Source organism: Myotis yumanensis, unplaced genomic scaffold, assembly GCF_028538775.1.
Source record: "Myotis yumanensis isolate MYYU_CA2020_CCGP unplaced genomic scaffold, mMyoYum1.0.hap1 SCAF_2, whole genome shotgun sequence".
Taxonomy (NCBI): Eukaryota; Metazoa; Chordata; class Mammalia; order Chiroptera; family Vespertilionidae; genus Myotis; species Myotis yumanensis.
This window is the reverse complement of record NW_027223753.1, coordinates 36,437,945-36,461,612: the sequence shown is the minus strand read 5'-3', so window position 1 is coordinate 36,461,612 and position 23,668 is coordinate 36,437,945. Positions and strand designations below refer to the sequence as shown.

General features: G+C 39.1%; 2 protein-coding genes and 1 non-coding gene across 12 annotated transcripts in view; 2 read left to right on the top strand and 1 right to left on the bottom strand.

The window, feature by feature from the left end:
- TUT4 (terminal uridylyl transferase 4) overlaps positions 1-3,758 on the top strand; it is a 163,916-nt gene extending 160,158 nt beyond the window's left edge. For 5 of the 9 annotated variants that reach the window (XM_070405128.1, XM_070405127.1, XM_070405129.1 and 2 more), the window contains one exon: positions 546-3,758. In XM_070405128.1, coding sequence (XP_070261229.1) covers positions 546-634 — 89 coding nt within the window. In that variant the 3' untranslated portion in view covers positions 635-3,758. Of the gene's footprint in view, positions 1-456 lie in introns of all 9 variants that reach the window. The other 4 variants (XM_070405133.1, XM_070405132.1, XM_070405131.1 and 1 more) reach the window with 2 other exon arrangements.
- A 4,448-nt stretch (positions 3,759-8,206) lies between these two features.
- PRPF38A (pre-mRNA processing factor 38A) lies at positions 8,207-23,480 on the bottom strand. 2 transcript variants are annotated; one of them, XM_070405123.1, is made up of 10 exons: positions 23,178-23,480; positions 18,287-18,446; positions 16,867-16,988; positions 14,870-14,955; positions 12,284-12,394; positions 10,523-10,635; positions 9,892-9,918; positions 9,673-9,770; positions 9,156-9,204; positions 8,207-8,593 (listed from the first exon to the last, which is right to left on the bottom strand). In XM_070405123.1, the coding sequence occupies exons 1-10, from the start codon at positions 23,305-23,307 to the stop codon at positions 8,551-8,553; spliced, it is 939 nt and encodes a 312-aa protein (XP_070261224.1). In that variant the 5' UTR covers positions 23,308-23,480; the 3' UTR covers positions 8,207-8,550. The 2 variants fall into 2 exon arrangements, with proteins under 2 accessions (XP_070261224.1, XP_070261225.1); XM_070405124.1 differs by lacking the exon at positions 23,178-23,480 and adding an exon at positions 19,137-19,471.
- Positions 16,574-16,680, top strand: LOC139004530 (U6 spliceosomal RNA). Its single transcript, XR_011470408.1, has one exon. It is a non-coding gene; the product is annotated as a U6 spliceosomal RNA (small nuclear RNA).
- Positions 23,481-23,668: the final 188 nt, after the last annotated feature.

Genomic DNA, 23,668 nt, shown 5'->3' with positions numbered 1-23,668 from the left:
CAGGAAATATTGACTGAATGAAATGATAATTTTAAGGGGAAGCCACTGGTATGACTGTTAGGCTTCCTAAACAATCCATGTTTTGCTGGGGCATCCCAGTATTATAGATTGGCAGAACCTTGACGATGACTGCTTTTTTTCTTCTGAGCAAAGGACTAGGGCTGAGGGAAGTTTCATTGGTCATACAAGCCTTTTTAGGAATAGAGTCTGAAGTTCTTCCCTGGTGGGTTTGTTCCCCTTGATTCCTTCGCTCCATCTCTCTTTTGTCTTCTTTCTTTGCTTTCACATACCTACATTTTCTTTTCCTCCTCCCTCCCCCCACCCAATGTTTTGACATGCTTAGTCACTTCTTCACTGTATAAATAGAAAAAAAGAATAGCTGCAAGTTAAGTCTAGGGGGTTATCAGATAAATAGGCACAAGCCTTTCAGTTTCCTGTCTGTGTTGTGTCCAACAGACAGATGTGCCACCCGTCGGTGTAGAGAGCGTTGTCCCCACCCACCAAGAGGAAACGTGTCGGAGTAATGCGAGTCCATTTTCTTTCAGCTGGTCTACCGATGCACAGCAACCAGCCAATCCTGCTGTCTCAAGGGTATCCGTACCTCAATGTCAGTTACATTCAGCAGAAAAAGTGACATTTAATGGAAAGCAAAACAAATCAGGTCCTGATTTAAAATTTTAACACGTTTAGATAGCTTATTTAAATTCTAAGACTGTTTTTAAGAACTGTATTATTTGTATATAAATATGAACTATAGTTTTTACTAGTATCACCAAATTGAGTGATACAAATTTCATCTATTTTATTACCCTATTTTTAAGGGAATTTTATGTTTTGTTTAACCTTGATGAATTGTATAAAGAGAGAATTTAAAAAATTACATTCTTTATTTTCTATTAGCTGTATTCATACTTTGGTTGCTTCAGACTTTATATATATTGTTCTTAAGAATTAGAAAGACTTTCATGTGTTTTAAATTTGTCACTTCTATTCTTTACAGAACCTTGTAGTGCCAAAAACTTTTTAAAAGGTAAAAAAAAAATAATAAAATAAAACTACAACATGAAGATTCAGATTTTTTTCTTTTACATTCTTGTACAGTATATTGAAAATATTCAGACTTGAACAGAAAGTTGCTTTTATCTGTATTTGAAGCAATTCTATTTTAAGTTAATAAATCTTTTTGACAAGAGTCAAATTTGGTTAATTCATCTGGTTGTTTAGATGATGGAGGTATAATGTAACAATTCAGAGACTTGTTTTATTCTCAGAGAATTTAGTATTGTAACTCACAGACATACTTTTAGAAATCCAAGGATTTTTTCATGGTCCTTATTTTATTGGATCCTCACACCTATATGCTGTAGATAGAAGCAAATGCTGTCTCCATTTTATCACTGAGAAAATTTAGGTGCAAAACAATAAAGTGAGTTTCAAAGGTAACACATTTAAACATGTCGGAAATAAAATTGAAACATCTTTTGAAGGAGAATTTTTTAACACTGAGACTGATACTGGCAATGAGAGTGAAAGAAGGTAATTCTTTACTGAGGAACACTAGTCAGACTATCCGTTCTGAGTCCTGTACTACTACCTGGAAAGCACACTTGCCAGGTTGGTGTTTACCAATAATACTTGTGGTCCGTAATTATAGTAGGAATTCAAACTTGTGTCACTGTTGGTAGATTCTTTTAGCTGTTTTTGATACTAATACATTGAGGTAAAGTCATTTTGTTTAAATCCCTCAAAGAAATTTGCCAGATTTGCTAAATGATGCTATAGATTTCTTTGGAATGTACAGAATAAGTAAAAAGAATTGTATTTTATGGACAGTGAGTGTGTTATCTTTGTTCTGCTTCCTCAGATATGCATTACTTAAAATAGGAGAGACTACCTGGGCTTTTGCCATATTTTCCAACATGGAAGATGCTTGAAATCTATTGCAGGAGGTTGAGGGCTTTCCTGCCATATTTACAGTCCTGAAAAGGTATTTATTAAATGTTAAGATCAGGTGTATTTACTGTTACTTTTTCATATTAAAGCTTCGGCATCCCTCAGAATCCTACTAAGTGGTGGAGTTAACTCATTTGTTAATGAGATACCTGGCCCAGTGTAATGCTTTTGTGTCAAAAATGTTACTTGGAACATTCAAGATTTTCTTTAAAGTTTTAGTGTTCAAGTATTTCACCTCCTTTTCAGGTTTTAGAGAACAGGTTATGAGGTGTACAGGGTGTTCAACTTGTTCTTTTGTATATATTTGAAATTTTCATCAAAAAGAAAATAATATTCAACAAGAGACTGCTCCCAGCTCAGCCTTCCCTCCTAAAGGAAATGACTGTATGACCTGGCAAAAAGTATTTAAGGGCAATAAACCCCAGGAACCTAGGTTTTCTTTATATGAAAGTTATATACTGTAGAGTAATTTTCAGCATCTCACTTGTCCCTCCTTCAGCAATTGCCAGTGTTCAATAACTGGCAAACTGTTTCTAGTTGAAAAATAGAAGACACTTTTTGTAATTTATAGTTTGTAAGTTTGCAAACATTTAATGGAAGTTGTAACCTTAAAAAGTTTTTATTCAGATTTATTGTAGAGCAATTGAAAAGGGCAAATTATTCAACCTTTTGTAGAGAACACACATACACACACTTAAATATATGTAGTTTTGAAATTTTTTTGCATAATTAATGACATGGACACATTAATGTTTTCCCTTGCCATTAAATACAATTCAAAGATATGTCGATGAACTATGTGATTTATTTGTTCAGTCCCTAAGACAGACATTTTTGCTATTTTTTTCTCACTTATATTAAAAAAAGTAAAAATGATGGGATAATTGAAAATTTACTTTTCAGTTATAGTTGACATACAGTATTAGTTTCAGGTGTAAAATGTAGTTATTAGACATTTATATACCTTATGAAGTGATCACCATAAGTCTAGCACCATACATAGTTACTACATTATTGCCTGTATTTCCTATCCTGTATTTTATATCCCATGACTATTTTTATAATTGGCCATTTGTATTTCTTAATTCATCCCCCTCCAGTGCCATCTGACAACCCTTAATTTGTTCTCTGTATCTATGAGTTTGTTTTTGTTGAGTTTATGGTTTTTTGTTTTTTTAGATTCCACATATAAGTGAAATTATACAGTATTCGTCTTTCTCTTCTGACTTATTTCACTTTGTAGTAATATCCTCTAGGTCCATCTGTGTTGTCCCAAATGGCAAGATTTCATTCTTTTTTATGACTGAGCAAAATATTCCATTGTATATACGTACTACATCATCTTTATCCATTCATCTATCAATAGACACCTAGGTTGCTTCCATTTCTGGCTATTATAAATAATACTTCAATGAATATAGGGGTGCATATATCTTTTTTAGTGTTTTGGATTTCTTCAGATAAATACCCAGAAGTGAACGAATTGCTGGGTCATGTGGTAGCTCTATTTTAAATTTTTTTTTTAATTTATTGATTTTTTACAGAGAGGAAGGAAGAGAGATAGAGAGCTAGAAACATCGATGAGAGAGAAACATCAGTCAGCTGCCTCCTGCACATCTCCCACTGGGGATGTGCCCGCAACCAAGGCACATGCCCCTGACCGGAATCAAACCTGGGACCTTTCAGTCCGCAGGCCGACGCTCCATCCACTGAGCCAAACCAGTTTCGGCTATTTTTAATTTTTTGAGGAACTTTCATACTGTATTCATAATGGGTGTACCAATTTACAATCTCACCAACACAGTACACAAGGGTTCCCTTTTCTCCACATCCTTGTTTGTTGATTTATTTTTACTATTTTTAAAAAATGTTTTTTATTAATTTCAGAGAGAGGAAGGGTAGAGGGATAGAAACATCAATGATAAGAGAGATTCACTGATCAGCTGCCTCCTGCATAGCCCCTACTGGGGATTGAGCCTGCAGCTCCAGCATGTGCCATTGACCAAGGATCAAACCGTGACCTGGTTTGTGGGTTGACGCTTAACCACTGAGGCACACCTGCCTGGCTGATGTATTGATAAGTCATTCTTACTGGTGTGAGGTCATCTCTCTTTGTGGTTTTGATTTGCATTTCCCTAATGATCAGTGATGTTGAGCATCTTTCCATGTGTCTGTCAACCACCTCTATGTCCTCTTTGGAGAAATATCTATATTCATGCCCTCTGTCCATTTTTAATCTAATTGTTTCTTTGATGCCAAGCTGTATGAATTCTTTATATATTTTGGATATTAACCCCTTATTAGATATATTATTTGCAAATAATTTCTCCAATTCAGTAGGTTGCCTTTGTTTCTTCTGTGGTATAAAAGCTTTTGTTTGTTGCAGTTCCATCTGTTCATTTTTGCTTTTATTATCTTTGCCCTAGGAGACTTACTGCTAAGACCAATGTCCAAAATTTATTGCCTGTGTTTTCTTACAGTTTTATAATTTTAGGCCTGACATTTCAGTTTTGTCTTTTAATCCATTTTTTAATTTTTTGTATATGATGTAAGTGGTCTATTTTCATTTCTGGGATAAGATGTTTTTGTGTATGTTTCTATATTATGGTGAATTTCTATAAATGGAATTAGGATAGAAATTCTAAGGTTCCTCTGACATACTGCCAAATTACCACCCAGAAGTGTGATTACCAATTTGCATTTCTGGAAAACTATATGAAATATGTTGGTAAGCTTATAAAAAAAGCTTTCTCCAAAGATCTCACATTTTCCTTGTAAAGAATTTAAATGTCTATATTAAAAAAAAGTATTAAAGGATTCAAAAGCCCATCAACCAGAAATAAATACTGTTATCTGGTGAACTTCATTCATTCCAACCATCTCTTATAGACATATGTGTACATATAATTTTACAAAAATGGGCTCATATGCTGTATTTAGTTTAAGTATAGCAAATTAATTTTACTTGGATTTAACAAGATGAAAAAATGTGAAAGTGAAGAAATGCCCAACTAACTTAAAAAAAAAATTTCTATAGCCGAAACCGGTTTGGCTCAGTGGATAGAGCGTCGGCCTGCAGACTGAAGGGTCCCAGGTTCGATTCCGGTCAGGGGCATGTACCTGGGTTGCGGGCACATCCCCAGTGGGAGATGTGCAGGAGGCAGCTGGTTGATGTTTCTCTCTCATCGATGTTTCTAACTCTCTCTCTCTCCCTTCCTCTCTGTAAAAAAACAATAAAATAGATTTTTTAAAAAATTTTTTCTACAAGAGAATCTAGTTCTGAGTCTCCCTTGAAAATTGAGGACAGTTATAGAAAACATTTAAGAGGCTGGAATCATTTATTTCTAGTGTATGTATATTTTAAAGACAGTATGACTCCTGTTTTGAAAAAATGAAACTAGCACACTTAAGAGTCCCTCTATTTCCTGGTTATATTACTTCTATATAGGCAGTGTTCAAATATTTGAGTCTTATAACTTCCTTTTAATTTAATTTGCCCCCTACTGGGGGTCAAGCCTATAAACTTACAGGACATGTGCCCTTGACTGGAATCAAACCTGGGACCCTTCAGTCTACAGGCCCGACGCTCTATCCACTGAGCCAAACTGACTTCATCTGTTTTATTATCACTTTAGCTTTTATTTTTTCCCTCCAACCTGTTTTCTCAATACCTTTATCTTGTATTTTGTTTTCTAAGGTTTAATTTTTCCAGTTTTTCATATTCATTTACTCTCTTCCAAGTTAATTTTCCATCTCCTTTCATCTCTTCTTTGAACTTGTACATTTGCATTTTAAAAAAAACAGATCCATCACTGTGGAGAACTTCTTACTTTAACCCAGTGGTTCTCAACCTTGGCTGCACATTAGAATCACCTAGGAATCTTTTTAAAATCCTGATTTCTGGGCCTCATCCTCCAGAAATTGTTTCTTTGTTACTAATGATGAGGCCCAGAAATCAGGATTTTAAAGATTCCTAGGTGATTCTAATGTGCAGCCAAGGTTGAGAACCACTGGGCTGAGGTTAAGTTGGATTGTTATATTAGCAGCCTCTCACCAAATCCATTATTTTCTTTGTCTCTGAGAACACATTTCTCCCTTTATTTTGTTAGTATTAAGAAGTCATGTGCCCTATGGTGAAGTTTTTAACGCAGTGTAATTTAAATTGTGGGAAGTGAAATCAATTTAGTGGTTTGCACCCAACATTAAAAACTGTTACTATATAGGAAACATCAGAATGCATTTTGCATAAGGAATAAGATTTCTTTCCTGAAATTTTTTTCAATACAGAACACACGATGCAAAATTTGTTTTACAGGCCAAAGTAAAAACAAGTTATAAAGCTACAGTTCCAAGGCCTCATTTACTAGACTGGCTAGCACATACATGACAGAAATGGCCCTTCAGCAGGATTTATCCTTAGGCTCCATCTCCTCTGCAAGCCTGTAATTTATCAAAACGATTTCCAAAGAGATGCTCATCATGTCCTACTCACTGTTATTTCTTTTGTACTAACGAGAATGAGGACAGTCCGCTTCCTGCTATAGGTTGGCTATACTGCTCCAATTTGGTCCAGATTTCACCATAAGCCTAATAAGTATGCTTGAAGTTTATAGTTTATATTTGGGGAGTTTTCTTTGTTATTAAAAATTGTTGAGGGGTTTTAAGACAAACATTTAAATATTTTAATGTACTGGATGATTTGGTTGGCCCATAGGTTATTTAGCCAAAAGACATTTCTTTCTGCCTAGATCACAAGAAATAACTGCTAGGACTCTATAACAGATGTAAACAGAGGTGCTTATATTTAATTTTTAAAGGCAGCCATATATAGTTGTATGATAAACCAAAATAGCTCTGATGGACAACTCTTATTAGCTGAAGTATCTTCAAAAGAAGAATCACTGAAGAATTTGAAATCATGAAAATGATGCCCAAATGCTTTAATATTGCTGCAACAATCCTTCAGTTCAATAGCAAGCAATAGATTGTGAATCCTATGACCAGATATGGCTTTCCAAGAAACTGGATCCATCCTGTGAGGCAGTTGGTATTCACAATTCTTGCTGGGACCAGAGCTGCAGGAAGTCATTCAATCACTTTTCCATTATTAAAGGAGGAAAGGTAAGTACAGGTAAATGGAACTTTTCTAGCAAAGATCCCAACATCCTCTCCTCTTGATTATCAATGCCCATGAACATTTTTGTTGTTTGTTGTTAATCCTCACCAGATGATGTCGTCCCCCCCCCCATTGCTTTTTTCGGAGGGAAACATCAATGCTAAAGAGACACATGGACTGGATGCCTCACGGATGCATCCAGACTCGGATGGGGAGTGAACCTGCAACCCAAGTACATGCCCTTGACTGGAAATTGAACCCATAACCCTTTGCTTTAACCATTGAGGCACACCAGCCAGGGACCCCATGAATATTTTTCGGTCATTCTGCTTCTGCGTCCTCTTCTAATTCTCCTTTCTGAATGATTCATTGCAGTTTTCAACCCATGACTGCACTTCTTCCTCTCAGCAGTGCTGTTGCCTATGATTCTATTATTGGCTTTTCCTACATATACAAACACTCCTGGGGCACTCTTTAATTCTGCACATCCGCAATTATCCAAACATTGTCAATTCAAGGCTAGCTCACTATGTTCAACTCCAGTTCCTAGTTCCAACTTTCTGGGCTTTGCCTAGACATACTATAGTTGTCTAAAGTTAAACTGAATCATTTTCACTACAACTTCCACTACCTGCCCCTGTAAATCCTGGTCTCTTCCTGCTGTATTTTCTGGCTTTGTGAATGGCACTACTGTCCAACAATTCAGGTCAAAACCCTGAGTGACATTACCTTTTCAATCTTGTTGCCCTACTGCTACTGACTAGACTTGGATAATGTCAATTCTTGTAGAATAAAGGCTGAGCATCTTAACCTGGAATTCAAGGCTTGTGGAAGGAGAAACAGTATATAAGAATGCTGTATAAAAGGTGTTAAATTTTACTGTTTGTTGAACTGTTCAGTGCAACTGGATTAAATGATCCAGAAGAAGCCTTGCATTGCATTATCTTCTTAAAAAACTGCTATTAATCAGTTCTCACGTTTATTATCACTTGCTACTGCTGGGCGCGGGGGGGGGGGGGGGGGGGGGGAGCATTAATGTTTTACTAACTTGATCTTTGAATATAACAGCAGCAGCACAAATCTTAGGGTTCTCAAAACAGTTCCAATCAGGGAGCAAACTAAAAATGAAACCACAGAAAGATGGAATGTTAAATTTAATAACAAAAGGATCACTAGGCCGCCATATCCTCTCCTCGTCATACATACCCTCCACTTCCCAAATCCTCAGTGTGTGTTGTACAAGGGATCAAAAGCAGCCCTTGGGGAGCATTATCCCTCAAATATGGATTAGGATTCAAAGAGATACAAAACTAAGCACCTCTTTCATTACCAAAAAAAAAAAAGTGGACTTTCAGGTTAAAAAACAATAACACCCTAAAATTGTCTTATAGCTGCCGTGGGAGTAGATCTTAGTCCTTCCACATAGAGAGATGACTTCATATTTGCAGGAGGCTCTTTGGACTAAACCTAAACTGAGTCCATTACTCATTTCCTCTCCGGCTCTTCTTGTGGCTTTTCTTAGATCTGAAATGGCAACACATACACATTATTAAATTTAACAGCTGTTCAAGGAGCTGGGCAAGGACTTTTGAGAAAAACTGGGGTATGGTGACACTGATGGGAACAGAGGTGACACAATATTCATTAAATGGCCTAGTGTTTTATGTCTCAGAGTAACACAATGAGTCTAGCTAGCATTACTGTCCAAAATTTACTACTGAGGAAATGACCTCTGAGAGATTAAGAATGAATGTTAACAGTGTATAGCATATAGACATTTCTATTTAAAGCTTATCAAATGAAAGTGACTTGTCCATTGTCACTCTGTTAAAAGTGTTAAAAGTTGGGGTTAAGCTCAGGCCTCCTGAGACCAAAGCTCATACCCCTATCACCTACAAGGAAAAACAAAACATAAACATATAATTCTAGTAATTCTCAGGACAACTGGCCAATTTTCTCCTGTAATGAAGGAGAATTCCTAAATATCCCCATCAAAACAAAATTTCAGGTCAAATTTAATTGTGATTGGGGCTTTAATTTCTGAATAAAGAGTGAAATTCTCAAGTCAAAACAGGTCAATCCATACCTTTCAGGAGATTTTGAGTGGCTCCTGTGTCTATGACTACGGTGATGACCTGGAAAAGAATAGGCCAATAATGAATGAGATTCTACCCTCCTATTCCTCCAGAGTCATTTTCACCTCCCACTGGCTTAATACTTTTTTGGTCTATGCTAGGGACATCTCTGTTGGATAGCACCTCCCTGAATTGGTGTGTGTATGGTGGTGAGGAGAAATGAACCCACTTCATATGCATCCAGGGCTTTATGGCTCCTTACACAAACATCACATTGAGTATTTATTTACCACTACTCTATTAAGTCTTAGTCCTAACATTTCAGATGATGAAAACCCTGAGGCTCCTCCTCTTAACAGCAAAGCCTATAAATGAGAGTCAAGATGTCAACTCTTAATTTTTAAATTCTAAGGCCATTTCCTTTTCTTCTAAGCAATAACACAAGCACTACAGTATTGCAAGAGGTTAACTGTTCCTATTACATTTCTTTGTTAATACAACCAATAGCAAAAGGCCCAAATGTTATACCTGGGGACTTGGAGCGGGATCTGTGCCGTCTATCTCGGGACCTGCTGCGGTGACGTCTTGGACTCTTGCTCCGATGCCTCTCTCGGCGAGGGGAAGGGCTGTGGAAATGACTGGTCAGACTCCCATATCTGCCTGACAATTTAATCACAAAAACAGTATCCCCTCTGTCCCCCTTCCCCCAATTCCTATCCTTCATTACAAAAACCCACAAAGGCCTACCTCCTCCTTTTTGGAGACCGACTCCGCCTATATGGAAAGAAAACAGATGAAGAAGAGCCTTAGTAGGTAGGTGCCTTGAATGTTGTAGACTGCAAAATATTGCCCCAATTTTTAACCCATCTCTTTTGTCATGTAACTTTTAGCACCCTCCCACTCCAAGTGACTTGCTTTGGCCAATGGGATATTTACAGATGTGATACAAGCGTATAGTGGAAAGAAACTTGCATGATTGGGCTTGTTTGCTCTTGAATTCTGCCATTACCATGAGAACGTGCCTAACTTAGCCTAGAATGAGACATACATAGAGAAGAGATGATTGCCCCAGTCATCCTAGCTAACTAAGGCCATCTTGTATTGGCCAACAGACTACAAATCAGGTGAGTGAACATAACATACTAAAAAAACTGCCTGTCCAAGCCCAGCTTATTATCACTGACTGCAGACTTGTGAACTTAAATAAATGGTTATATTGTCTGCCACTGAGGTTTTGTGGGTGGTTATTTTCCAGCAACTAACACATTGGGCAAGCACACATTCTCCATAGACTGGCATCTTTCCTTCCCTGAAGTCCAAACCTTGACTCTACAGTGCTTAAAATCTCCCTGGAAGAGGCAAATGACTAGGGCCTTACCTTCTGGGAGACCGGCTCCTACTTCTCCTGTAGCGCAGTGTGGGAGAGCGACGGGGCTTGTCCAAGTCTCGGTAGCTTCTCCGGCGGTGATCAGGTGATGGTACTCTCTCCAACTATAAATGAGATAAATGAGATAGATGGATCAGTGATGAGCACAGGCTTATAGAGAGCCATTTAGAAACACTTGGTACACTCCCCTCCCTATCCTGTCCCAAATTCTACTTTTAAGTGATTTTTTTATTTCAGAGAGGGAGAAGGAGAGAGATAGAAATATCAATGATGAACATCAATGATGAGAATCATGCCTCCTGCATGCCCTCCACTGTGCCCTCCACTGGGGATCGAGCACAAAACCTTGGCATGCACTTCAACTGGGAATCAAACTGTGACCTCCTGGTTCATAGGTCAACACTCAACCACTGAGCCACACCAGCTGGGCTACCTTCAAGTGATTTTAAAAACAGTAATTTGAAAAACATGGAGGGATAACTCTGAGGAGGAAAAAACTCCAATTAAAAAAACTTTTCAATAATTCTATTATTGTGCTAGTGTTGGTACCATTATTCTGGGACTTACTGAGAGTAGTGAGATATAACTAATCATGTTTACCTCCTTAAGAAGTTGAATTTCCAATGCAAAAGAAGACATATAAATGTAAAATCATTAAGGTTAAGTACAAATTCATGGTGTCCTTTAATCTTAAAAAAAAAATTTCCTCTAGCTCAGCCAACTACAAAAGCCTAGCTCGTAACACTGCCCAAACCCAGAGCAATAACCACGTACAGTACCCAAGTTATGGTATCTAAATATTATGTCTCAATAAATGGAACCAAAGGCTCCTTGGAAAATGGCTAATTCCAGTTTGGGGGCAGAAGCTAGTAAGAGATGACTAGAACATATCGTCATATCAGAAAGCAAGGGGCTGAGACTACTATGATTATATCAAACTCTCACAAGTCAAGTTGAAGGACCGCACTGTCCAAAAATGGGACATTGTGAGCATCAAGAGGGACAGTAATGTTTCAAAGCATAAAACAATGCTTAAATCCATGAGTTTACAATGCTACCAAGAACATTCATCTTGGAAGGCTATTCTAGAATCAACTCATTTTAAAAACTGACAAATGAAATGTTACGATGCTTCAAGGTAATTGGTGGGGGGGTAAATGGGTAGAGATGTAGAGGAAACAAACTGGCTATGAGTTGATCACCACTGAAGTTAGGCTGATGGGTAAACTGAAGTACAATCTCTCCGCTTTGGTATATGATTAAGATTTCCCATTTAAAAAAGGCCTACTTTTGGTTCACTCACCACCGAAAAGCACCTCAGCTTTACATGGCTTTGAATTCATGAATGATTGAGCTTCCTTCTACACTCAACTTTAAGGGAGCCTGATGGCTCAGAGTTACACTTCCATTTGTAATGTCTCAGACTCCATGAGCCAGTATTTCTTGTATGTTCCGCTAACCTTTTTCCATATGTATATTCTTTCTTGAATTTTAATCACAAATGTTTTAGGTCCTTCTTTTTTAACTTACCATAAGCATATCCACATTATACAGAGAAAACTGGGATTATGTAATTTGCACAAGATTATACTACTATATACAACAGAGCTGAGATATGAACCAATGTCTAAAGCCCATATTCTTATTGACTAAATACTGCATTTTTTGGTTAAAGAAAGTTAAAAACAACAAAAAAGCATCATTCCCATTCCCTGTAACTATCCTTCACCCTTAAGCTCCCAGGTACCTGACCTTCTCATCCTCTTCTTCCTCTTCCTCACTGGACTCGACATCATCCATGTCCTCTTCTAGAGCGCTAACCCGAGGCTCCAATTGCTCAGCTTCCTCTAGCACATAGCGTTTCTACAGAAAACACAATGAGTGTTAGTGGACCTTGATATCTATGTCCAGAAGCCCCAACACTGGGCTCCTGAGATTGATTTCAGAGACATCCTTGACAGTTTAAAATGCTCATAAGGTGTTTAACATACCTGAAATCTATATAATCTTTAAATTCCCCTGTAAACAGATACAAAGCTGAAGGGACATCTCCATTTCCTGTTGGTTATATTCTCTGTGGCCTTATACTCCAAGGTCACTGGGATATCAATCAAGACAGGGATAGCCTCAAATAAAAAAATGTGGACTTCATATATAAGGGCCATAAGTTCATGGCTGAAAGTTCTGCCAGAAGTGGCTCAGATCAGAATCTACCCCAACAGATCCACTGAGGCTCAGCCCAGTGTGGAGGCTGAAGAGTGTATTGGGTCTTGTTTTAGAATAGCACCAATTCTCTCTAAAACCCAAGATTCAGAGAGCTGTCTAGAGTCATGCATTTTTAACAAGGCACAGGAAATAAACAATCTGGTTCCATTTTCTTCTGAGATGTGGCTTAGCAGTGTTTACTGAGTGACAAAGGATCTGAGAGGCAAAGTGAGTTCAAAACTGCCAAATGGACTGGCTGGGTCATAAGATCCCTTACCATTTCCAGGTGCCAAGTACATAAAGAATGTTGGATAGCCCTAGAATAAATAGTAACATTTGTATGTTACTTAACTCTCATTCATCCCTAAAAACATTCTATAAAAGTTGGTAGAAATGAGACAAAGAAAGATTCCACTCAGTGAAGTCAATCCATCAGAAAAATGCTGTCCACTCAGGATCACCATAGTTTGGCATCTAGGATCACATCAGATAGGGTATCTGGAATCCCTAATGCTCACCAGACTTGGCAGTGAATAAAGTCAATATATAATCCATAGTATTTGTGTTTGATGAAATTAGAATTCATTCCACAGAAGCTCCTTGCCAATGTCAGGGCACATCAGAAACTAAACTGATCTATGGTTTGCTTACTAAGAATCAGAGCAAGAGGATCACTTCTTAAAGGTCACTTAATCCAAGACATGTAAGAGGCCCACACTAGAGTACACCTCTTGCTGACATAACATGTATCTGTCAAATTTCAATTTCTCAGGCTTGTTTTGTAGTCTTCTAGACTCCATGCAGACCACCTCAAATCAGTAAGTTTGCTTCAAGCTGACTGGGCTTTGGAACCCTTAGCTAAACCCTGACTGCAATTCTGAGTATTTCATTTCTTGCAGTATTTCTGAAAATAACAATAGCAGACAATATGATGATAATAACTAATGTAATCCATAATGCGTAAGAGAATTGGGTCCTAAAAGCCAGTTTTCAGACTTGAAATCTCATTCTCTTCACCACATGACCTATAGTATCCATCCAGTAAGGAACAGGAGAGAGACACTCATTCAGCAATAAAAGGAATAAACTATTAATACATATAACAACATAGATGAATTTAAAAACAATTATGCTGGGGAGAAGACAGACAAAAATTAGAATGTACTGTACTAATTCCAAAATGCAACTAATCTATCATGACAAGTAGCATATACATCAGTGGTTGAATGGGGTGGGGGGGAGGAATTACAAAGAAGGAAACTTTTGGGTGTGATGGATATGTTCACTATTCTTAATTGTGATGACAGTTTCAAAAGCATATACACATATGTCAAAACTTGCCAAACTGTATACTTTAGTATACGTAGTTTATGTCAATTATATCTTAATAAAGCCATTTAAAAGAACGCCTTTGCTCAAATGAAATCTCACTCTCAAGCCCATTATGTTACTTAGAGAAAAAGGTGCTGCTCTGGTTGGCAAATGTAAGGCTGTCTCCTCTTATTCCTTCCAGTAGCCTTAAAATAGTCCCAAGGGGCAGACCACCAGTTAATCTAATTTTTGATTTTATAGATGGGAAAATAAAACCAGGTCCCACAGCAAGTCAGTTGTAGTAATAACCCAGAAACTTAGGTCTCCTAATTCCCTGTTCAGTCATCTCTCTACTCTCTCTTTAGAAATCTCCATTCCCTTTCTCTTTAGCTACCTACTATATCTGTTTTCCCTTTGTATTTTCAACAGTTTTAAAATCATACTCTGTAAAAGCTGTTCCTGAGAGGTATTTCATGGACAATCATTTATCTCTGGGAAAGGGAGACAGGATGATTACAGTGCTATTTTAGGGATTAAAGTCTGCTCTTACTCCTGACCCTCCTTTTATTTGTTTAGTATCCTAAATTTTTATATGAAGGTCAATTTGAAAAAAGCTGCTCACAAATTTTAAAAATTTACCCTAGCTACAGTGTCCTTGACATAACATTTTAAAGAACAAAGTCTTTTTGTGTTAATCACCTTTAAAGCCCTACCCTTCAAATTATCTGCTTTCCTCTCACCTCCAATCTGCTATGTTTTACATAGACATGTAGACTACTTATTTGGGGGGAATGACTCACATATGAGACTTTTATCTCTTACCTGTAGCCGGGGCAGAATGATATCACAGACTCTCTCACTGTGTAGTAGTTCATCAATGAACTCATCTACGTGCATCAGTTCAAACTCTAATAAAAAAAAATCGTAAGCTCAACAATTTGGAAATAAATTTAGGTAGCCAAAAAGTAAGTGTGAATTCTTTGCAGCTTCCTTTTCACTAGTGAAGCTATTATGCTGTGGCAATTACACAGAAGGGAGTACTGTTAAAGCTGTGCTTAAACTAAGCCCTTCGAAGCCTTCACCACCTATCTTCATTCAACTCACATTTATTGAGACCATCTATGTGCCAGGCCTATTTAGGAGTTGGGGATAAAAGGATAAATGAAGCTGTCCCAATTAGCAGGAGACAAAGCAAAAGCAAGCACAAATAGTTGTGAATAGCACAGGGGTGATGTTCTTGAATAGATCATATAACTAAAGTGTAATTTCTGAATATAAAATGCGTCTTATATGGTAAATGGAAAAATTTCAGAATTTCTATAGTAAACATTACTTTAGTTCATTACTTCACAACCACGGGTGATTTTACCACCCATATCTAGGGTGGGGAGTGCTAATGGCTTCTAATGAGTGGAGGCCAGGGGTACTGTTAAATATCCTACAATGCACAGGACAGCTCCCTACAAAGAATTATATGGCCCAAACTGCCAACAGATCGAGAAACCCTATATTACTTTAGTTAACTTAATCCTATATAATAAAACCCTAATATGCAAATTGGCCAAACGACAGAATGACCGGTTGCTATGACGCGCACTGACCACCAGGGGGGGGGGGCATATGCTCAACACAGGAGCTGTCCCCTGGTGGTCAGTGCGCTCCCACAGAGGGAGCGCCGCTCAGCCAGAAGCTGGGCTCACAGTCTGTGAGCGCAGCGGTGGTGGCGGGAGCCTCTCCCGCCTCTGCTCTGGGTGGTAAGAAGCGAGGGGTCCCGGACTGCGAGAGGGATGTCTGACTGCCATCCTCATCGGGCCTAAGCTGGCAGGTGGACAACCCCCAAGGGGTTCCAGACTGCGAGAGGGCACAGACCAGGCTAAGGGACACCCCTCCCCAGTGCACAATTTTTGTGCACCAGGCCTCTAGTATAATCATAAATAAGTAATTCCATAATGGTCATGGCCATGTCCTTCTTGTTCACCATGTTATTTCCAGTACATAGCAAACAATAACATGATGAACAAGATGGGGGCCATGGCCATTATGACTTGGCACTTAATATGTATTTATTCAATAAATGAGTTAGTAAGTTAACAAAAGTTTAAAGTATAATTTCAAATTCTTAACCTTCTACAGCTTAATGATACATGTAGAAGGGAAAGGCAAAAAAAAAGTTACCAATTTTTTACTGCACTAAATGAGCAAAGGTTTTGATTGCACTAACCCACTTTACCACTAAAAGTGTCTCTGTAAGAGGCATGGAGCTGCACCTCTTGGATATACTTACTATTTTTCAGTGGGACTCCTATATAAGTATGAGTAAGTACACTTAGTTTATATACTATAGTGTGAAGTATAGTGCTAGAGAGGCCAGCAGAAAGAACTGTGAAGTTGTAACATGGAAAACTAACTTTGGGAGGTTTGGGGAAGGCTTTTATGGTGGTCATTCTAGAGCTAAATCTTATGGAATGGAGCACACGTGGAGGGAGCATGTGATGCAAGGCTGGGATTAAAATAAGCTGCAGTCAGGTGCTCACTTCAGCAGCACATATACTAAACTTGGAACACTACAGAGAAGATTAGCATAGCCCCTGCACAAGGATGGCACACAAATTGATGAAGCATTCCATCTTATAAAAAAAAAGATGCAGTCAGAAAGGTGGGCAGATAGGGCAGGCTGGTTAAGGCCAACAGGAGGCTAATAGTCTAATGAAGGAGATAAAGGGGAACACTCCCAATGTATGCGACTATGAGGGCAGAGATATTGGTGAAATAAAAACTGGCTCAGGAATGAAGGTTCAATCACATGGTACCATACTTACCTCCATTTCGGTTCTGGCTCTTAATTTTTCTATAATCATTGTACAGAGGCTCCAAGTATTTGTAGCAATCAATTGCAGTACCTGTCAGCCTCATATAAAGTGCTCCCAACATGCGTACATACCTGACAGATAAATGACAGTGAAACAATAGTTAGTAAAAAGTTCTAAAAGATTCTAAAAGTTCATCCTGAAAAGTTCCTGCGTTTTACAACTGGCTTTTCTTATGACAGTATTGGATAAACAAGTTATTTTTCTTTGGCAAATGAGAAAGCTGCAATTTTAGAGGCAGCATGGGGCAGAAGGAAGAGCTAAAATATGGAGTCCTGAGTTCAAGTTCCCATTCTACCGCTTATTAGTTGTGGGAATTTGGGATGTGTTGTTAAACTTTCAGAGTCTATTATATCACCTGCAAAATTAAGATAGAACCTATTTACCTCAGATAAATAGTCTAATGAGTTACTAAATTTAACAGAAAGAGTAAGATATATTTACTAACAAGAGCTAATACACATAGACATGAATATATAAATTGTTGCTAGGCAGCAAAATGCTGATTCGGGAAGAATTTCAAAACCATCTGGGTTCAAATTCTGGTTCCATTACTTACTTTGTTATTTGCTTTCTCAATTCTTGTAAAATGCAAAAGATAGCACCTAATTTGCTGGTGCGGTATATGACGAAATATGGGTACAATACTAAGCATAGCATACAGCACATAGTAAGTACCTAATAAAAGTTAGCTATTTTCTAGCTGTTAATGATTTGTAAGATTCTTTACTTTTCCCTTTCTTTTATATCCAACTACCCATCAAATCTCCACTTAAATAACATGGTAGCAAAGAATATGATATCTGCAGCCAGCTTTGCCTCTTTTTACCTGTCTGTGAACTATTACTATGTATGTCTCTTGTCTGTGAGCTCCTTGAGAATAGATAATAAAATAAGAGCAGCTCACATTTTGGGATGTTTACTATGCAACAAACACTGTGCAGTGAAATTTATAGCACTATCTTTTGTAACCCTCACATCTATCCTGAGTTGATATTTCTGTCTCCATTTTACAAGTAAAGAAAGTAAAGTTTAGAAATTAAGTACTTTTCTAAGGTCAGAGTTAATAAGTAAGAGTCTGGACATGAACCTATATCTAACACCAAAGTCTTCCCTCTTCTTCCACAGCATGTTTTCTTTACCCCTGAGCATCAGTGATTTTGTGAAATACTTTTTTGGGGGAAAAGTTACCAATGCTGGAAAAGTAAAGAAGCCCAATCAAAACAGACAAAATACAAATTTAAGAGTTCAAAAGCAAAATCCTAAAGTGGGACTCTGTGGGACTCTGAGATACGTTATCACTCCTCTTAACCAAAAGCAAATTCTGGACTACTGAAATTGAAGCTTTTATATTAGTCAACATTTTACTCACTTGAAATCTTCATTTTTTATAAACTCAACAATGATATCCTTCTCTGGTTGAATCTGAAGCATCTTCAAGGTCAAACACAGAAAGGGAGTTGGCTTTATGTTGCCACCATAGACGCCACCAACAAACCTTAACTCCATGGCTTTATCAACTACAAGTTCAGCTAAAACAAACAAACAAAAAAAACAACACACAAAACAGTGGCATCTCAGACATATTAGGGCTTAGCTTTTCCCAATTTGAAGAGAAGTTAGTTCAAGGTTTGGCCCTCCTGAATACTCATCAACAGTTTAATATTAGGATAACAAATGTGCATTTAATAGTAATAATAATAGGTGATGATCATAGCAGCTAACATACACTGATGAATTACTATATACCAGGCTATTAGCTAAGCATTTCATTTAATTTTCACAACAAACCATGAGTTTAAGTTCTAGCTTAAGAACCTAAGAAAGGTTAAGTGACTTGCTCAAGGTCCACAGCCAGAAAGTAGCAAGGCCTGGATTTAAATCTAAGCTGTCTAACTTCAGAGTCCACGCATGTCACCATCATGTTAGGGGGGAAATTTGGAGTTAATAGTGAGATGTAGGAATGTCCAATCCTGTAGATAATTTTATGAAAGTTTATCTGAGCCAAACTGATGATATGCCAGGAAGCAAGATCTCAGCTCTGGAGAATGACAGTTTTGCATTTCTTTATTATTATTATTATTATGTTTTATTGATTTTTTACAGAGAGGAAGGGAGAGGGATAGAGAGTTAGAAACATCAATGAGAGAGAAACATCAATCAGCTGCCTCCTGCACACCCCCTCCTGCAACCAAGGTACATGCCCTTGACCGGAATCGAACCTGGGACCCTTGAGTTGGCAGGCTGACGCTCTATCCACTGAGCCAAACCGGTTAGGGCTGCATTTCTTTTCTTTTCTTTTTTTATTTTTTTTTACGAGTTTATAGCTTTTATTTTGAAATTTCAGCCTGTGACAAACATAGAAACAAAAATACAAAACTTACCCATCCAGATAGCTACCTCCCTGTCCAATAGACATGTTCTCAATTGATTTGAGCCAAAATAGACAAGTAGACAAACAGAAAACTCTAACAAACCAAATGAAGATATGCTTGAACCATTAATCTCTTTTTTTTCCAACTCAATTTTGTTTTATTGCTTAAAGTATTACAAAAGTATTACATATGTCTCCTTCCCCCCCTCCCCTTGACATTCCCCCAGTCTCCCCTACCCCCGTATTTTGTGTCCATTGGTTATGCTTATATGCATGCATACAAGTCCTTCGGTTGATCTCTTATCCCCCCCTCCCGCCCCCCCATGCATTTCTTTTTATACATTGGAATTAAGAAGAGAACTAAGATTACATGATAGGATAGTTAACAAAATTACGTGCTCCCAAAAAAGGATTACTCTGACATTTCAAAGGTGTGTTAACCTAGTTGCACAAGAACAAAGGGCAGGGCTTGCTTAAGGCAAAGTTAAACCTTTTACTAAAAAAGTTACAGGGGCATGACTACCCACAATGACTTACCCATTTCAGACTTTATGATCAGATCACCTTCGAGATAATGGACTAATTCAGGTGAGAGGGTGTCCAAATGCATGTTAAGAAATTGACAGATTAGTTTACCTGCTTTTACTTATGTAGACATGTTTATATAATGAAAAATTTAATTTCATCGAAAATTATTCAAAAAAAATTTTTTTTCTATTGTATTACTGTGATTTTAAATGTATACTGGATAGGTCTAGTTATCAGTCACCATGAGCAAACAAATGCACACAACTGGGTTGTGGCTTAGCACTCAGAACATCAGCCTGCAGGCATTAAAACTGCTACAAAAAGTCACACTACAGGCAACAGAACCAATTACCACTCAAGATATGGTGTGATTGCCCTAACTGGTTTGGCTCACTGGATAGAGCGTCGACCTGGGGATTGACGGGTCCCAGGTTCAATTCCGGTCAAGGGCATGTACCTTGGTTGTGGGCACATCCCCAGTAGGGGGTGTGCAGGAGGCAGCTGATCAATGTTTCTCTCTCATCGATGTTTCTAGCTCTCTATCCCTCTCCTTTTCTCTCTGTAAATAATCAATAAAATATATTTTAAAAAAAAAAGATATGGTATGATCATGTGCTAATCATTCCCTGAACATTGCTTACGCGAGGTGAATCTTCGATTTAAATATGCAGACTATAGTTGTAGATATGTCATATTTATTTATGTCACTGATATTACTATAGTATTTTTTTCTAATATATGGCCTAGTCACTAAAATGTGTTAAAACTAACAGTGAATGCCCAGCTGGTGTGGCTCAGTGGTTGAAGTTGACCTTTGAACCAGATCATGGTTTGATTCTCAGTCAGGGCACAGGCCCGGGTTGTGGGCTCAATACCCAGTAGGGGCAGTGCAGCAGGCAGTTGATCAATGATTCTCTCTCATCATTGATGTTTCTGTCCCTCTCCCTTCCTCTCTGAAATCAATTAAAAATATATTTTTAAAAACCCACAGTAAAGGAGATTAAAAACGGCAGCAGAGTAAGTGGATGCTACACAGACAGGTTCCCAGGAACAAACTGGAACACACAAAACTAAACACACAAAAAACATAATGAATAATCAACTGAAGGCTAGCTAGAGAGAACCCTGATAACCAAGGATGGAAAGTGGAGACCACATAGAGACTGGAAGGAAGGGCAGAGGCGTGAAAGGGTTGGCCAGGCTCCCACAGACAGTAGATAAAATTCCGGAGAGAGATCTCAGCTGTGGGGGATTGCCACTGAGAACTTGGGTCTAATTCCCAAAGCTGGGCCACCCAGCAGAGAGCACCAGAACTGAGAAAGGTGCCCATATAACATCTGGCTGTGAAAAGCAGCAGGGTTGCTGTCTGCCAGGGAGAGATGGCTGGAAATGCAGGCACCTTCTTAAAGGGCCAACACACAAAGTTTCGTGCACAGCCACTCACCTTGTGCTCCAACAAAGGGAGGGCAGAGAGGACTGGAGCTGTGTGAGCAGAAGCCACGGTTGGGGGATCTGGGGTTAGAGTTCAGAAGGCAGCCAGCCCGGTTTTGTATCATTCCCTCATGCTGTGGAGGTCATCTTTCTCAGGTAGACCTTTGCTATCCAGGCAGTTTTGCTTGGGGGTAAGACAGCTGACCTTAAAGGAGTAGAATTTTTGAGGCCCATTAAGAGACTGAGAATAACAGCCTCCAGCCAGAAGCAATTGCCCCACCCTGTTGGAAAACCTCTTGCCCCAGCTGTGGATGATTACCTGAGGGCTACTCAAGAGGAATCCAATCAATCTGCAGGCAGAGGCAGGTCTCTGGAGGCTTTGCCTGATCTAATTGGTCAGAAACAGGGTTTGACATTGTCCTGCACTAGAGATTGAGAGGTTTAGCAGATCTACCTAATACAGTGGGGCCTTGACTTACGAGTGTCCCGACTGATACGAGCCATCTCTCAGCCGGTTTTTTGCTTTGAGTTTCGAGCTAAAATTCGGGTTACAAGCCAGCTTCAGACACCCCACCGCTAGCTGGCGCAGCGAACATCACAGTGAATGCCATAACATCAGCCCAGCATCACGTGTCTCACTCGTTCACTTTAATGATTTGACATAAGAGTAATTTGAGTTACGAGCTCCATCATGGAACGAATTAAACTCGTAAGTCAAGGCCCCACTGTACACAAACAGGGAGCCAAAATGGGGAGATAAAAAACAACAACACAGTGAATAACAACAAAAAAAGAACCTGTTAATTTACTTATAACCAAATCTTGGATAAAAGCATGTTAAAATTAACAGGGTGTTGATTTTCACAGGACATATAAACTGGAAATTTTGTCCGTTAAATCGAGGTCAGAAAAATCGAGGGTTTACTGTACTTCCTGCCACTGAACATGTCAGATTCATTACAGAGCCCTCTTTTCATTCACAAAAGACACAAAACACAGTAACAACTCTTCAACAGCTACAAAACAGAGAATAATCCTCATCTACAGGTTGAAATGGCCCCGGTGAGGCTGAATCGGCCCCGGTGAGGTTGAGACGGCCCCGGTGAGGCTGAAACGCCCCCGTGAGGCTGGGACAGCCCCTGTGAGGCGGGGTCGGCCCCTGGGAAGCTGAGAAAAATACCACATGAACTCACTCATTTATGGATAATAAGAAACATTATAGACTGATGAACAAAAATGGATACAGAGGCAGAGCAGCATTGAGCATAATGCCAAACTACAGTGGGAACCCTGGGGAGGGTTGGGGGGTGGGGGTAGGAGATCAACCGAAAGACTTATATGCATGCATAACTAATGGACACAAGACACTGGGGGGTGGGGGAAGCCGGGCGAATGTCAAGGGGGAGAAAAAGGAGACATGTGTAATACTCTTTGTAATACTTTAAGAAATTAAAAAAAAAAAACCTCATCTACAAAATGGGGATAACCTTCCAAAGTTGTCAAAATCAAACACTAGCTGTGTGAACTAGGGCAAGTCACTTCACCTCTCTCTGAGCCTGAGTTCAAATTTAAATAATAAAGAAAGTTTAAGGCCCATAGTGAGAATCAAGCCTGACATAGCAAATAATAAATGTTAGCTACCAAAAAAGAAAAGACTTTCGGGTCTGCAACCCGGTAAGTTATCATTAAACATGGAACAACTCAAAGAACCCAACTGAGACACCCTTCGGAATAAGACCCTGTCGTCTGTGAGCCCAAAGCCTAAGAACAAGTCTAGGCACAGAGTAGGGCCTACTCTGTAGGCGCTCAGTAGGCGCTCAGGTTTTCTAAATGACAGAGTCCCTTCCAGTCCCCCCGCCTCCAGGGTCTAGTCCTACCGGCGCCCAGTCGGAACCGGGCCACCAAGTGGGGTCGGCGCGCTTCCACTCACCCGTAAGGCCAAAGCACTCCTCTTTCCAGTACTTGGACTCATAGATTCGAGTCCGAATGATCTTCTCCACCAGATACTGCGGGTTGGTGCCGTGAATGCTGTGGGCATCCTTCACCGTGCGGTTCGCCATTTTAGAACGCTTTCAGTTCTATTTCCGTCGGGTCCTTTAGTGCGTCATATCCCGGTTAAAAACACACACAAAACAGATACGAAGAAAGATGGAGGAAGTCTCCTTTAAAGAGCTCACGTTACCAGCTTGAAATCGGAAATGCTGCAGCGTAGGGAACTTCCTGCCCCGATAGAATCAAGAACGGCCGCTGCACGTAGGCGTGCCTACGTCATGCGTCCTCTCTTAGGTAGGCGGGACATAAGTGGGCGGGACTCAGGGTTAGGTAGGCGGGACATAAGGGGGCGGGACTCAGGGTTAGGGAGGCGGGGCAGAAGGGGGCGGGACTCCGGGTTAGGTAGGCGGGGCAGAAGGGGGCGGGACT